Source organism: Poecile atricapillus, chromosome 3 (genome assembly GCF_030490865.1).
Source record: "Poecile atricapillus isolate bPoeAtr1 chromosome 3, bPoeAtr1.hap1, whole genome shotgun sequence".
Classification (NCBI taxonomy): Eukaryota; Metazoa; Chordata; class Aves; order Passeriformes; family Paridae; genus Poecile; species Poecile atricapillus.
In genome coordinates this window covers 52,684,789-52,699,796 of record NC_081251.1, presented here as the reverse complement: position 1 = coordinate 52,699,796, position 15,008 = coordinate 52,684,789, and the positions used below count along the sequence as shown (strand labels likewise).

The window sequence follows — 15,008 nt, the reverse complement described above, 5'->3', positions numbered from 1 at the left end:
GAGGCTGTGTCCCTCCCATTCTCATTGGATCACCGCTGGGATCCACTATGACATTATTCCTACCTAGGGAATTTCAATTAAAAGAAAACGTCCTAAAATACTGAGACAGAGCAATGCTTCAGGGAGCCCAACTGTCTCTCTGAAAATAAAACCAGGTATCTGGGGGAGAATGCAAAATACTGCAAACAAATACTACCATCTACTACTATTCAGGCTTCCAAACGTTTTTGACTCAAAAGAATTTCTGAGCCTAAGAGAGTATTCTATAAATTAAGTGACTTGCCACCACTTTCTCTCCTGTAATTGCTCCAGTTTTCATGTCAGCTCTCAGCATTTACAACATCCTTTGGCAGGAGACTTCACTAGTCTTTCATTGTTTCATCAAGATTAATCTTTCCTTTTTTTGTTACAGTTTCCATCTGATCACTATTTTGTCTTTCCTGTATTATTCAGAGACCTTTGGTGCAAACATGGTAACAAATATCCATCAGTCATATCATTCCATGCAAAGAGCCTACCTCTATTGTGCCATTGTCCAAAGCCCGTTCATTTGATTACTATAACTATCTCTCATCTCTATACTCCTGGGTAACTCAAGGTTGTTTATTACCCCATTGCTTACCTTTTTCTTTACATAATTTGCCAATATGTTCAAGAGCAAAGCCAAACACAGATCTCTGCAGAATTTAAGTAGCATCCTCCCTTCACAGCAAAAGCTATTTACTTCAGTCAGTTTGCATGTTCTAACCATACCATGCCCACCTTGTCCATGTGAGATTCTCCTTCTTAGCCCATGTCTAGGCTTAATTTGAGGCTATTGCAAGAAATTACAGAACTTGCTGACCTGCCAGTAAACTTCGTGGTTGATAAGACAAGACTCCTTCATAAAAGCTTTACTGACCTTTTAGAAGCATAACAGGTTTTACATGGTTGCCAATTCTAATTCAGTATTTCACATACCCCACAGTGATTCATTTCACTGCTCAAGCCAAACTACTAAGCAAATAATGAAAACCCCCCAAAACACATCAATCAGCTGAAGGAGAACATCTAAAGATTACAATTCTGTATCAGTAACCTCTGTGGAGCACATTAGTCCTATTAACGTGGGGAAATACCATGCTTATAATCAAAGTTTGCTGTCTGTCTTTTGTGAAACAGTTTGAGATGGCAAGTGAAAAGTTAGCCTTTAACTTCAGTTTCAGCTCTAGGGCTATCGATTTCCTTGGCCTTGGGCCTATCCTTCCGTTGCACAATGCACGCTAGAATTCCTACAGATAAGGAAACTCTGGTATGATGTCCTTGGCATTTTGCTGCAAATCTTGACTGTTTTGGAGGAGGCTGGGGAGAGGGCTGAAATGTTTATCTTCCACCAGAGGGACCAAGCATAGACCTCAAGATTTTTGCTGCATATTTCTCAGCAGAGAATTGTTTTTCAGCTTTATTTCCTACAGAAACCAAGTATAAGTAATGGGGATACCTTATGTGCCTGTTCACAAATGTACAAGTGCAACTTCATAATTAGATATAATTTTTAAAAATCCCCAACACAGCAGGAAACACATTTCATCAATACTGACAGCTCACCTAGTAAGGAAACTGAACACAGTTCCTTTCCAGAGAAAAGAGGCACCTGCTTCAATTAACGAGCTACCTATTTCAAGTTTACAGCTACAGACCGCTTTCTCTGAAACCCTTTTAAAGTGATAAAGTTTTAGGAAGTAGTTATAGAAAGGGAATGGGAAAATTGGATTCCAGCAATTTTCTCCTCATTTTGTGTTTAGTTATTTTAAGCTAACATTTTAACATTTCATGAGAAGGTAAAATTCTGTGTTGCATATTAAGATGCTTTTAAAAGTGAAAGCAGTAGCCAGAGATGACACTATACAACAGGGAGTATTTTACATTAAAATATTCACCAGAGTAAACTGGCTTTTAACCTCTGCTTTCATTTTCAGTGTTAAAGTAGCTAAAGAGTAAAGTGAGGCTAATACAGTGTTTGAGAACACAAAAGATTCTTAAGTTTAAATTATTTGATGTGATTTTTTTTTTTTAAGATTATATAAATATCATAAAAAGTACTACAAATTTAAGCAAGACTCCTTGGAGATTGTCAGCTGTCCTTCACAAACAGAATTGCTTAAAGAAAGAGTTAAACATTCAGGCAATTTAATTTTTCTTTTTCAAAACTTTATTAGGCAGACATTACTAGATGACATTGTAAAACCCCTTGTGCGCAAGTGAACAAATTCTACAATGTATGTCTCCCCACAATTAATCAAATCTGCTGTCCCCCGCCCCCATTTCTGAATATTGATTCTAAGATGGGTGGAGTGCACTCAAATGCAACTGTACATTCTTCCATTTCATCATGGGGAAGTACGTTTTCAGTCTGTTCTAACAGGGGCCTGGGATGTCAGTGTAAGTGAAAGGAATGCCTTTAAAGGAAACAAAGTACCGTAAGTTTTGTCTTACGAAATTCAGTCTCATACGAACACCAGATTCATCGCAGTCTTTTAAAAATTAAACAGCCGTGATTGTATTTAGCAAAGTGAAGCAATACAGAGACATATCTACTACTGAATACTAGTGAGGTAACATTTTGAAAATAAAACTGTTAAAAAATTCACTTACTTTCGAAAGGTCCTGTCCAGCAGGACAAACATTGGCAGAACACCTTCCCTTGTATCCATGCATGTGCATATACAACCTGTGTCTACTACAGCTTTTTAAAGCACAAGATTTTAGTTATACATTCATCAGGACATGTTTGAAGATCAGACAATACTATGGTAGATTCAACAGAAGACTTTAATGAACCATCTTCTAGACCTCCTAAATGAAAAGGCACTCTGAAGAGGGTAGCAAGAAATAATCCCTACAAAACATTGACAAAACATTGGGTATGCTACCCACATAGGTAGCACTCAACAGTGATTATTAGTATTTAAAATACCAACTTGAAGATGAATTATTTGTAAAATATTGCCCGAGACTACTGAATATTTTCATCAAGTTATTACAGCATGAAGACCATTGTTGCAATACTATGCAACAGAAAATATAGTATCAGCTAAATGCAAGGCAAAGATAATGGGGAAATCTTATCAGCATTTTGGTTGTGTCTGCTGGTTCTAGGAGAGAAACAATTCATTTAAGGAAATAACTAGTAAAAAATAAACAGTAACTCAAAGTTGAAGGAGTATTTTGATACATGAATCTTCTATTTAATGCATTATAGATGGATCAAATTTTTAATGCCTAAAATTTTGAGATAATGCTGAAAAAGAAGTAATTAAGATATGTGGTAATTCACTTACAATTGTTTTGCAGTATGGCTTTAAAGCAAATTCCCTATCACCAAAATCTTCAGATATGTAATCCTGACTAAACAGTCACAGTAGTGTTCAAAATAACACTGTGACAGCTATATTATCAATTAGTAACTCCATGGTGGAAAAAATCCCCTCCTACAGTTCTGAAAAACTCAAGAATTTCAGGAAAATAAAAGGTTCAAAGGGACACTCATCTTCTCCTTTCCTTTATAAATTCTCAGTGGAAGAAATTGAACCTAATAGAACTATCTTATGACAATGAATCTATAAAAAATAGACCTTCTAAGCATAATTTTTCTTCTTACCCCCCATCAATTCAATTTCCTTCTGACAATTACCTTTTATACTTAATTTTTTTTTTGACAGGTAATTGCTACCATAAGCTCATGAAATTCAAGGTCATTTTAGAAAAGTAGCTTATTCCTGACTTCAATAATAGATGGACAATAGTGGCACCAATGCTAGTATGAACAAACAGGTCTTTTAGTAAGTCTGGGACATAAAGGGTAAAATTCCACTGTCTTTTGGAAAAGGAAGGAAGAAGACATAAAGCCCTCAACACCCATTTTAAAGCTATCAGAAGATGGCAAAATAAGTAATATTTTTCCAGATCACACCTCCCACCCTGCAGCGAAGGGCTGGATAGAGATCCCAGAGCTGCACCACCATCTCAAGTGATGGTTCCGTCCCCACTGGTACCCACCTCAGAGGAGTTACCAACTTTTATTAACAGGATATGTTAGTTTTAGTTGGACAACAATGAAATGCTCTCAACCTGTTTTAAGTCCCAGCCTAGTTAGAGTGTACCTCCACATGCCACATTCCTTGGCGCTACCACCTCCAACAATTAGTGAGAACAAGGCATGAGTGAGCCCCCGAGCTGGCAGGTACAGCCACAAGAGGCTGTCCTCTAACTGAACTTTGGCTGAATTCTCTTCTGCAAAAGGCTGCATTTCCTTCACTGGTTGAAAACTCATGGCTTCTTATGTTGGAGGAGCTGAACTTTAACAACAATTTAAGATGCATTACTGCAGAAATCTAAAGGAAGATGGGAGTCGGGGAGGGGATGGGGGCAAAGAGTAAGTTAAAAAAACCCCACAGAAATGACATCATCAGAATAAAAATAAGCTTGCCAGATTACTTTTATGATAGGCTAACTTCTTACCTAATATAACATTTGTCAACTTTCTGAGCAAACCAATACTCACTACTTTGGCTTAATATAACTGTATGAGTCCACAGAACAGGATTTCCCATATTGCTTTCTTGAGGGGTATGAACATCTTTCATTTGTTTCACGCAATAAGGCACTTACACATTTAAAATCCCTCATTATACAAAACACTAAATACTGGAATTCAAGTGTTGATTTAATGGGCATTGCCTTCCTCCAGTTTTTATAAGTTCTTAAGTCATCCCATAAAGATACTACAAAACATTCCTATCACTCATGCATCTAGCCTGTGTGTTGCCCAAATGCAGAACTAGAAATTGCTTTCTTAATAATTCCACAGTGTTTGGCCAGCATCCTAATTGTGCCAGAGGCTTGAACACTAAAAAGGATATGATCTATTATCTTACTACCCTCACGCCTTGCCATTCAAATTAAACCTATTTTAAAGGGAACCCTTTACCCTAAGATACAAAAAAAAGAGATGGGGGCAAGGGAGGACTTCTCATTGAATTGTTATGGAATTAAATTCAGCCTGGACACACTCCTCAGAGATATTTTTCTCTCTTTTCAGCAGTATGCTCTATATCTCTACCATAGTGACAAGAATTCACAAATACCCAAAAATGTTATTTTGTACTCAGATGGTTAGTTATGTAACAAAGATGAGTGCTGTTTAAAAACTGCATTTTTAAAAACGCAAAATTAAAAGCTCTGAAGAAAAATAGATTACAGCAACTTGCTTTTAGTAATGTAAATACAACAAAAGAAATCTTTTGCTTATAGCTCAGCAAAGCATTAACAAAGCAACTTCTTACGAGATCACATTTTACAGGTCCAATTTGATCTTCAGCCATTTACACAAGTCAGTTTCAAATTACAAAATTTAGAAGTAGGAGGAGAGCATACAAACAAAGTGTATAAGAATGGAAACATAGTAAACATTATGAGATGGCAAAACAGTGAAATGTAAATCTATCCCTGTCCTTGCAATTTCTGGACACAAAGCAGCAGGATGCAAATTGACATGAAGAACTCTTCAGAGTGCATTTTTTATGCAAAAACATAGTCCGTGACTAAAGACTGAATCTGTCCACTCATCCAGAGCTTGCATAAGGCATGAAAATGTTTTCTGACAGCATCATAGTTTTACAGGACAGGTTTAAAACACCTGAACAGCTTCTCTAGATTTGGTAAATATATTTCCTTCTAAAAATGAGGTAAATGTGGCATTGTGTTAGTAACATCATGCTCTGTGACAGTAAGTTAAAGATTTCAAAAATACTGTTTTCAATCTGACAAATTTTCAACAAGGTGAACACTGAATGGGGTTGGCATGCAACTGTATTTAAGGTGTGTGCAAAACTCACATTTATGCTAAACAAATATTTTTTACACAATAAGCTTCTCTTCCGACTTTTATCCATCCAAAACACTTCAGATTAATTTTTCATGTTTTGATAAGCCAAATAAGCACCAAAAAATGTTTTCCTTTGCACAATATGCATATTTTAATAAATGCAACACTATTATAACTATTGTGTTATACAGACAGATTTATAAACAAACAGCTGGAATTATGTTTCAAAATGTATGAATCTATTTTTTGCTATGGAGTAATTAAAACTTATTACACATTTTTAACTTCGAAATCGGAGCATGCACTCTAAGATCAGTTTTCATTTCCTTACCTTATGGTATTTCGCTATTAGGCCAAGAGAAGAGAAGCATCAGTGATTAACTGCCTAATATGTGCAGCTGTTCCTTACTGCACACAGAACACATGGTTCCTGAACTCTTATGCACAGAAAGGTAAGGAAGGATCAGCGAGGAAGCTTCAGTCTGCAAGCAACTGCATTTGTTAGTTTTCTTACAAAAATGTTTTGGGGTGTTAAGCACTGCTCAAGCTGTAACACCAGTCAAAACACTGTCTTTCAATCAAATCAAGGCTCAGCTGTTTTTTAATGTAGCAGTAGCAAGATAAACTACCAAAGATAAACTACCAGCAACATAACTTTTTAGATGTTGTGTGTCCTCAAGTTTATTATGTGTTAAGTCCTAAAAATATTGAACAGCTGCAATTCCACTTCTTACAGTGTGCTATTGTTACATCAAAGGAAGCAGAATTTGAAGAAATGTTATCTCACACTGTCTTTGGGTGTTGTTTCTAATTTTATTAGTGACTCAAAGGATTGAGGTTTTTTTATTATACTAAAAGCTAGTATCCCCTCTCCTGACAATCTGCTCTAATGAGAATGTTGTTTGGAAATTCTTCCCAACTCCTTCCCTCTCCTGCGCTTACTAAAAACATTGGCATCATTCTGCTAATGAGAGAAGTGGCTCCATAGTACTTTGCACTTCTTAAGAAGTGAACCAGGTTTTCCACGGCTATCAACATGCTTCCAGATGTTTTTATGAAAGTATTCGTGACCAAATTCTACACTGGCATAAAAATTGTTTTCTCTGGTTTTTAATGGGGCTGTGACTGATGACAGGACTGAAGCTGACTCACTGCAACTATAAGGCTTAAAAATTAAGAGAAAGTAAGAAACTATCTAATAGTTTCCTCATGTAGGATTCTTTCCATCTGCAGAGATCTAATATAGATTATAACAGTAACAGCAATCTGTGGTTCTTATCCACAACTTGAACCTGCACAATCAGCATACCAAAAATTATGATCTAAGGTTTGCTCAAGAAACAAAATAACACAGCTAAATTTAAAAAAATCTAACAAACCAACCAAGAATCTGCATGGCAAACTATTTGGCCATTGAATATTAAATGGTTTCTCAAATCTAACTGGCATGAAGAAACCATTCCATCACTGGTGAATTTTTATCCTCTGGGAGAATTACTGCCTCACCCACACACCATTTCACATCACACAAACAGTGACAGTCTTTGGAAGAGCAAAAAGCCTCTTGGCTAAAAAAACCTGATGGTGATCCAAAATGCCTTCTAGTTAAAATTGGCAGTAGTCCCTACAAATTAATATTTTTAATAAAGTAAAACTCTTATAATGAATAAATAGGTGTAAATTACAAAAACCCCTAACACACCAGGAAGAGTTACAAAGTCAGCATTAGGAGCACCAAAACCAAACACAAAATCTTCCCTTACACATTTGTACTGCCTCAAAGGAAGATAACAGATCACTCAAAGTGCACTGTACTTTAATGACAGTGAACAGGTAGGAATATGCTGTTTATTATAGAGGTGGTGAGAACTGCAGAGTCAATGACTTCTGTACAGAACCAAGCCTGATGGGTAAGCTCAGCACAAAGCTACTTGGAATTGGTTTTCTGCCTCTTGCTTGTATTCCTGCTCTACCTATAACTCTCACTGACTAATACACTGACATAAGGAAAAGCACAATTACTTTGCAGTCACAAGCTCCTGGATAAGCTCTATACATATACCTTACTATGCTCTGAGATGCCACAGGACAGAAAATGATCCTGCTGCTACTATGGCTGAGCAGCCCTGGGACTTGAGCCCATTAATGAAATACAAGTAAATTCCGCATAGTGGAGAAAGGGAAAGCGGCCCTTTCACCCCCGTGGGATGGCGTGTGCAGCCAGCGCTCCCAGCAGGAGTGGGATGGAACACACACACCGCGACACCACAGGGTGTCAGAGCCCCAGCTCTGACTGCATACAGCTCTGATTGCACGCAGGCAAATGCAGCCCCAGGCAAGCTGGAAACGGAAGGGTGGTGTAGAATGGATTTAAGCATTTCCTAGTCTGAACACAGGTACTGATGAGCAACAGCTTTGCACAAAGATAAATAATCCTTAATATTAACTGTCATGAAAGCGAACACAGTGACCAGTGATGATCAGCATACAGTAGTGCGAAATCTGCCTTAGCAGATTAATATAGCTGCCTGATGAAGTTTTCTGCTAATGAAGATGGAGTAGAACAGCCTGAAGGTTTTTTTAGAGTAGTAACAAAAACTTAATACACTTACATAATTTCCTTATAATGTTCATTCAGTTTTTTTAAATGAATAAATTAATGCTTTTAAAACAAATGATGTGGCTTTGATGCATATAAGGTTTGATGCGATGAGTTGCTTAAAAGCTAATGTTTACCAAAATGAAACTTTGTACAGAGCTAATTCTCATGCTTTAGTGTAGGCTGTGTTATATAATATCGATAAAAATTGTATTTATGTACTTTTCATGTGGGAATATTTTTATACAGATGGAAAAATATTTCCATATCCTTATTCTGCCTGGTTCTTGAACGTTTACCCTGTTCTATAGAAAAGCAAAAATTATTATAATTCCTTTTTTTTTTTTTACCTCAACTTACCTCAACTTTACCTCAAAAAGCACAGTCTTACTCATCTTTACAAGGTCAAAGATGTCTCTTTCTGCTCTGTACAGAAAATGAAGAACCATTTCCCTCTGATTTAATCTGTTCTGATAAAATCAAAATGGCCTAGATGAAATGATAATGTAGGAACTGAGTCTGTTCCTTTCCTCCATCCACAAGGACATACTTTCTGAATAAAAGTAAGTGCAGATCTATTATCTTCCCTTTTATGTTCTTTATTCTAATATCTTTCAGATCTTACTGAACTCTAGTTAAAAACTGAAAATGGCAAACATGACAGAGTGAAAACAGCTACAAAGACCATAAGAATATCTCACACATTTATACAGAACCAGGAAAAGAAAGGAAATTAATCCACTGTGAGTTAATTACAGATAATCTCAAGTACTAAAATATTCTCAAGTGGAATAGTTTGACACCAAGTTATAGACTACATTGCAAACCCAAATCTATCTATATATATCTTGCTTTCTGAGGTCTGAAGGTTATTCTAAATAATACAAAAATATCTTCATTATTTGACATTTAAAGAGAGGAATAAAAATCCCTGAGTAAGCCAAAGACAACTGATATGTATAGCCTCAGAAAACACACTCAAAACTAAGACCAATTTTAAGGCAGCTTACAACTTCAGACAGAACACAAATAGAAAACTGATATGTCTCAGAAGAAAGTAAGTCTAAATAGCAGACGAATTTGCATTGACAATAGGTTCTGAATTTTATTTCTAAATCTCATTGCTTCCCTTCTTAATTTGCATATCTTTGAAAAGTACTATTCCTACTGTTAGGATAAGAGGGTCAGCATGCCCTTAAATTCAAATGGAAATTATTAGCTATTGACTAGTATGGTGTGCTTGAAGAAAAAACTGCAAGAAAACAAAAACAGAAGCTGACAGAAAACAAGCATACTAGCCAACTATGGTAAGCTGATACTTGTGTTTCCAGGTAAACAAAAGTCATCAGCTTCTTTCACTGAGGCTTTGAAGTCAAAGTATCTTATAACAGTATTAAGTTGGTGGGGCAGAACACTATTTGCTTAAAAATTACAACTGGATTCAGATTTCACAACAATTTTCAAAGAAAGTGGTACAAAGTACATCCCCTTAAACGATACCTTATTTGCAAACCTAAATTTTGAAGTCAGTAGACTCTCAAGGACATTTCCCATCTTCCTTCTTCCCCTTTCATCATATATACACAAACATATATATAAATATGTGTGTATCTTCAAACACACACACTGAAAAGAAATATCTTCACAGTACAAATCCAATCCTCTAAGATTAGCTTGTATTTTTACAGTATGAAGTAGGTATTTTTCTTATTCAGTTCCTTTCTTTATTGTTTCAGTGTTCTGTCTAAACAAATTTATTCTAGTTTTTTCTTTTAAGTTATATTTGTATGATAAATTTGGATTAAAATTAGAAGTGTAAAAATTCTCAGTAACTGATTCCTTATGCTGAATTACATTGCTTTTGTCATGATGCACTGAGAAAGAGGTTTGGTAGCAAACAGTGGAAGAAAAGAAGAAAAAACATAGCTATTCTCTTCAGAACTGTCCTGCACCAGGAAGAGAAACACTGGAAACAGAAAGTAAGAATGAAGTGGTCTTCTAAGAATTTATGATCGCTTCCCTTACCCTGGATTCACAGATTTTCCTCATGAGACATCAGTGGATACTCCAAGACTTATGTAGTAGTAGCCTACTCAAGGGAACAAACAAAATGTGCTATTTAGGTTATAAAATGTCATCAAGTCAATTCTCACCTAGGTAGTGTGTAACATGTGTATCCTATTCCAAGTTAGAATAAAAGAGCAGGTTTCCAGCTTCTCTGCAAACACACTTCAGGGATCTTAGGACAGATTAGGCCACTGACACATCTTGTTATCTAAACCCTTCAAATTTTTTCTGTACTGTGAGAATTTAAAAATGAAGTCCTGTTGTAAGAAATCTTGTCACACCCCCACCCTTAATATTAATAGACTGTCATGAATAAATTACTGAAGTGACACTAATCACCATATTCTTAAGCATCACGGCGCTTCAGTACTAAGTGTATTTCCCTCTGAGGCACTGCAGTTTGGCGGTGGCAATGTGCACTCCACTAGCAGGAGGACTCAGAAGATAACCAGCTGTCGTGCTCTGGCATGTGATGGGGTTTTGGTATGCTGAACAGAATGCTGTGTGATGGAAGTTATTTACAGAAGTAGTTTTTAATACCAAAAGTAGTATGCTCAGTATACAGTAAGAGTCCAAATACCTCTAAGCATTTCCCCCTTAAAGGCCGACACTGAAATTAAACGAGCACATGTTAGCAGTTAAACACTTTCTTCACAGGCCAGATCGGTAGTAGAGTTGTGGCTACAATACAGACTTGGATTGTCTGGTTCAGAAACTTAGACTCAAAAAAACCCTTCCAAAGTAATAACCAAAAAAACCCAAACCAAAAATATTTAAAAAGCAGCAGTCAGGGGGCCCCATCTTGTTGAGAGTGCACCAGAGCAAAGAGGCTTTCTGGTCTGCAGTAGTGTTTTCAGCTGAGGGAAGATGGCAGGAGAGCCCCCATTCTTCTTCCAGGGCGGTGGCTTTGATGCTGTAACCAGCACTGTATTGCTCTGTTGCACAAAACATGGATAGCCCTTGCAGGACCAGCTCAGTTCAGGCGAGTAATGTCCGTCCTCACCAGGGCATACCTGTCCGTGACCTTTTCCTCTGCTTTTTACAAAGGCAATAGATAGGAAACACAAATAAACCTGCCAAAAGAAGGAAACATGAAAGAAAAACCATAATTAAATACAATCCTTTGTGCATGTGCTATGCTGTTTAGATATGTGCATTCAGATGGAGCTTTTCATGTCTCAGGAGAATTTAGAGCAGGCATTTGGACCAGCAGAAAAAAACACTAGCCTTCAACAGTGTCTTTGATAATGAGTTAAGCCACTTACTACTTACTCCTTACTTCCTCCTTCTGTTACAACAAATTCCTGCTAACCCTACACTCATCTCTGAAAAATTAATATCTGAACCATGCTGTTTGGTATGAGGAACAAACATAAAACTTTTAAAAGCACTCTGGAAATTCTTAGATCTAAATTCAAAGCTGATGTAACTAAAGTAGTTTTAAATTAGATTCACATGCAATAGAGACAGCATGTTTTAGTTTAATTTTTTATTTATTTTTATGAACGCCCTTGTCTACTGGGAATACAAAATGCTTAACTTGACTAATATCAAGTGTTTATTCTTGCCTGGACAGGGAACTATTTATTCTTAAAAGTCATTTAAGAAAGCTGTAAAAACAAAAAATAAATAAATACATCACTGTCATTCAGGTGAAAAATAATTTGTCAAATAGTTTGTACTCTCTCAAACCCAAATGAGTATCTTCCCCTTTTTCTTTCCACCAGCTGACTGAAATGGCTAAAGATTTTCTTTTCAGATACCACTACAGTAACAACATAGAACAAAAGACTAGTACAATCACAGGGTTCTTGCTTTGCTCAACAGCCTTGTAAAAGGTGCAGTATGGTTTTCAGTCATGTAACTGAGATTAATAGTGGTTGGCAGCAAATATTCCTCCAATTACCTCAAAACCAAAACTTTTCTATAAATAATCAATGTTTTTGGAACTGCCCACTCTGCTGGCCTTGATTTTATCTTATTTAGCCAAGCCTAGGATAAGACTTCAATGGCATTCTGATTATTATTGCAAATATTGTTACTATATTACTGCAAAACCCTCTAAATTTTTAGTATATCAAAAATGTGGGTGTTTTTCCCCACCATAGATTATACCAGATTGCAGACCAAAATAAGATTTACTGGCATTAAGAAGTCTTTACTTTTTAAATTTTGGCATAAAAATGCTATTGAATAGAATGAATATTTAAGATAGACATCGCTCACCCTCTTCAGTGAAGATGTTTGGTCTAAATACAGAAATTATAGCAATATTCCTTATTTGGCAAGATGTAGTCTAGAAAAGCTGTAACAGTATTTTGGTTATAGGTTGATTGGTTACTTACAACCGTATTAATATAACTCTCCTGGTGTATTTTGGCTTTATTACACAGAAATAAAGTGCCACATCCCAATATACCTCAGGGCTGGGCATTCACTGCAAATTCTCAGTGGAATAAGCAGTTTGATGAGAAGCTGTGAAGCAGCATGACCCCTGAATGACATTGCTGCCAACATAAAGAGTGGATATGAACTCACATGAGCAAACTGATACCTCTTCTTGTCACAGCAAGTCCTGTTTCTGCAGGAAAACTCAGCTAAGCCAGGCAAACAACAGTTTTGCTAAAATATCTGCGTTCATGTTAATACAACCACATTAACAGAGCTTTGATACTGTAATCAAGTGAGTTCACAATACCAGTTTTTGTGATGGAATATAATTTGGCAGCCATCGCACTGGGTCATGTTTTGAGACTGACTCATCCCAATTTGCTGATTTGTTGCTGTTGCATCTACAAGCTGGTGAGCTCTTGGGACTAGGCTTTAGTTCCCTAAAAATCTTGTCATAGACATGACCAAGATCATAAAACTGTGGGGTGATTAAAGGCTGGGTGCAAGTCAATCAGCCCCCAAGAATTACATTTAAGTTACTCTGGACTTTTTGCTAGTTTATCTACAGCAGTTAAAGATGTTTATTTGGAAAACCAAATAAATGGGAACAAAAATAAAGTTAGTAAGCATAAATTAAAAAAAAAACTTCTTTTAGAAAAAAGTCATCTTTAATACTAAAACAGTGGAATCTGTACTTTGTCTCCATGTCTTTGACATGTCATATAGAGAAAGTCACTGCATAACCAGGATTAGATTAATTCATATATGTAACTCTTACCTATTACAACAGCTATGGCTCCCAGTGCCAGTCCCAGAACCAATATTAGGGGTGTAATGAGTAGTTTTCCAGCTGAAATGCAAAATTAATTAAATAGTTCAAAGAAGGAATTTTTATTTTTTCCTTTCCAACAATTCATAAATATTTCAATATCAGGAATTATTTTAATCTGTTATTTTAAAAATAATATTTTTTACCTCTATAAATATGATTCCTATTTGTAGTTTCATCCTACAAATTCAGCCAGGAGCTAATCACCACACAGCTCCCTACACACACACACTCCCTTTGTCAGCTCCCTACACACCCTTCTCTTTGCCCTCTTCACCCACCACAACTCTTTCAGCACAGCTTATTTCATACATTAACATCTTGCATTTATTTCTGTTTCCATTCTGAAATCCCTCAAGCATCGACAGGAATGTGATAGCTATAAAGCTATTATAATTTGGCTTCTCCGGAATCCTACTGCACAGCAACCAGCCTGGAGAGATGCCAAGCAAACTAGCATCTTGGAAAGTTTAGGTTAGCTCAAGGTGATGAGACCATCACCTCTAAATACATTTCTGCTCTCTTTAAAAGGCTACATTGAAGTGCTCATGTACAGCTGTGATTTAGGTCTAAGTCAAACCTCAGCCAAGTCTATTTCAGATCTACATTTATAAGGAGATGTTGTGGCTCTTACATGAGTAGTGCAGTGATGTTGAGCAGCATACTCGCTAGAGCGTAAGAACAAGAACAAATAAAGCATGTTCATATTCTTCATTCCTGATAAGTTCATGATTTGTAGAAGTTCACAGAATGAAGGCAGGGATCTTGCTGAAAAAGTGAATTTGAAACTGAACCAGAACCCAAGGTATCTTCCTTGCACTGCACACTTTGAATGGAAGAATCTCCCTGGCTCTGTTGGCTGAGCAGTTGGGTCAAAGACATCACTTAACTGAGCTGTTTGAAAATGTAGGAGGGGCAGGCATTTTTACTGATATATCAGTGGCTGGAGCAGGGACTTGAAATTCTGCAACTCTTCAAGTTAGGTATGTGTTTGAAAGATCACCTCTAGAAGGGGAGAAAAACTGAGGCTGTTACTTCTCTCTTCCCTGTCCTTCCCTCTCTCAAATCACTCATATCAGATTTCAGTAAGTGGATTACTTCATTCTACAATGAAGTAATCATTTCCATAACCTGAGACACTAATTTGAGCAGTCTGGAGGAAAAATTAGATATTTTGGAAATATTTACAGCAGTTAAACGAACTGTTCTTTTTCTTGCTCTGCTTTAATAGCTTTTAAATTTCATTGGAGTGTTGA

At 36.5% G+C, this 15,008-nt stretch overlaps 1 protein-coding gene across 1 annotated transcript in view; it reads right to left on the bottom strand.

Annotated features, from left to right (window-relative positions):
• Window positions 1-2,168: 2,168 nt before the first annotated feature.
• Window positions 2,169-15,008, bottom strand: part of RNF217 (ring finger protein 217) — a 64,725-nt gene continuing 51,885 nt past the window's right edge. Inside the window, exons 5-6 of the mRNA XM_058835266.1 lie at window positions 13,702-13,773; window positions 2,169-11,605 (exon numbers count right to left, since the gene is read on the bottom strand). Coding sequence (XP_058691249.1) covers window positions 11,532-11,605; window positions 13,702-13,773 — 146 coding nt within the window. The 3' untranslated portion in view covers window positions 2,169-11,531. The remainder of the gene's footprint in view (window positions 11,606-13,701; window positions 13,774-15,008) is intronic.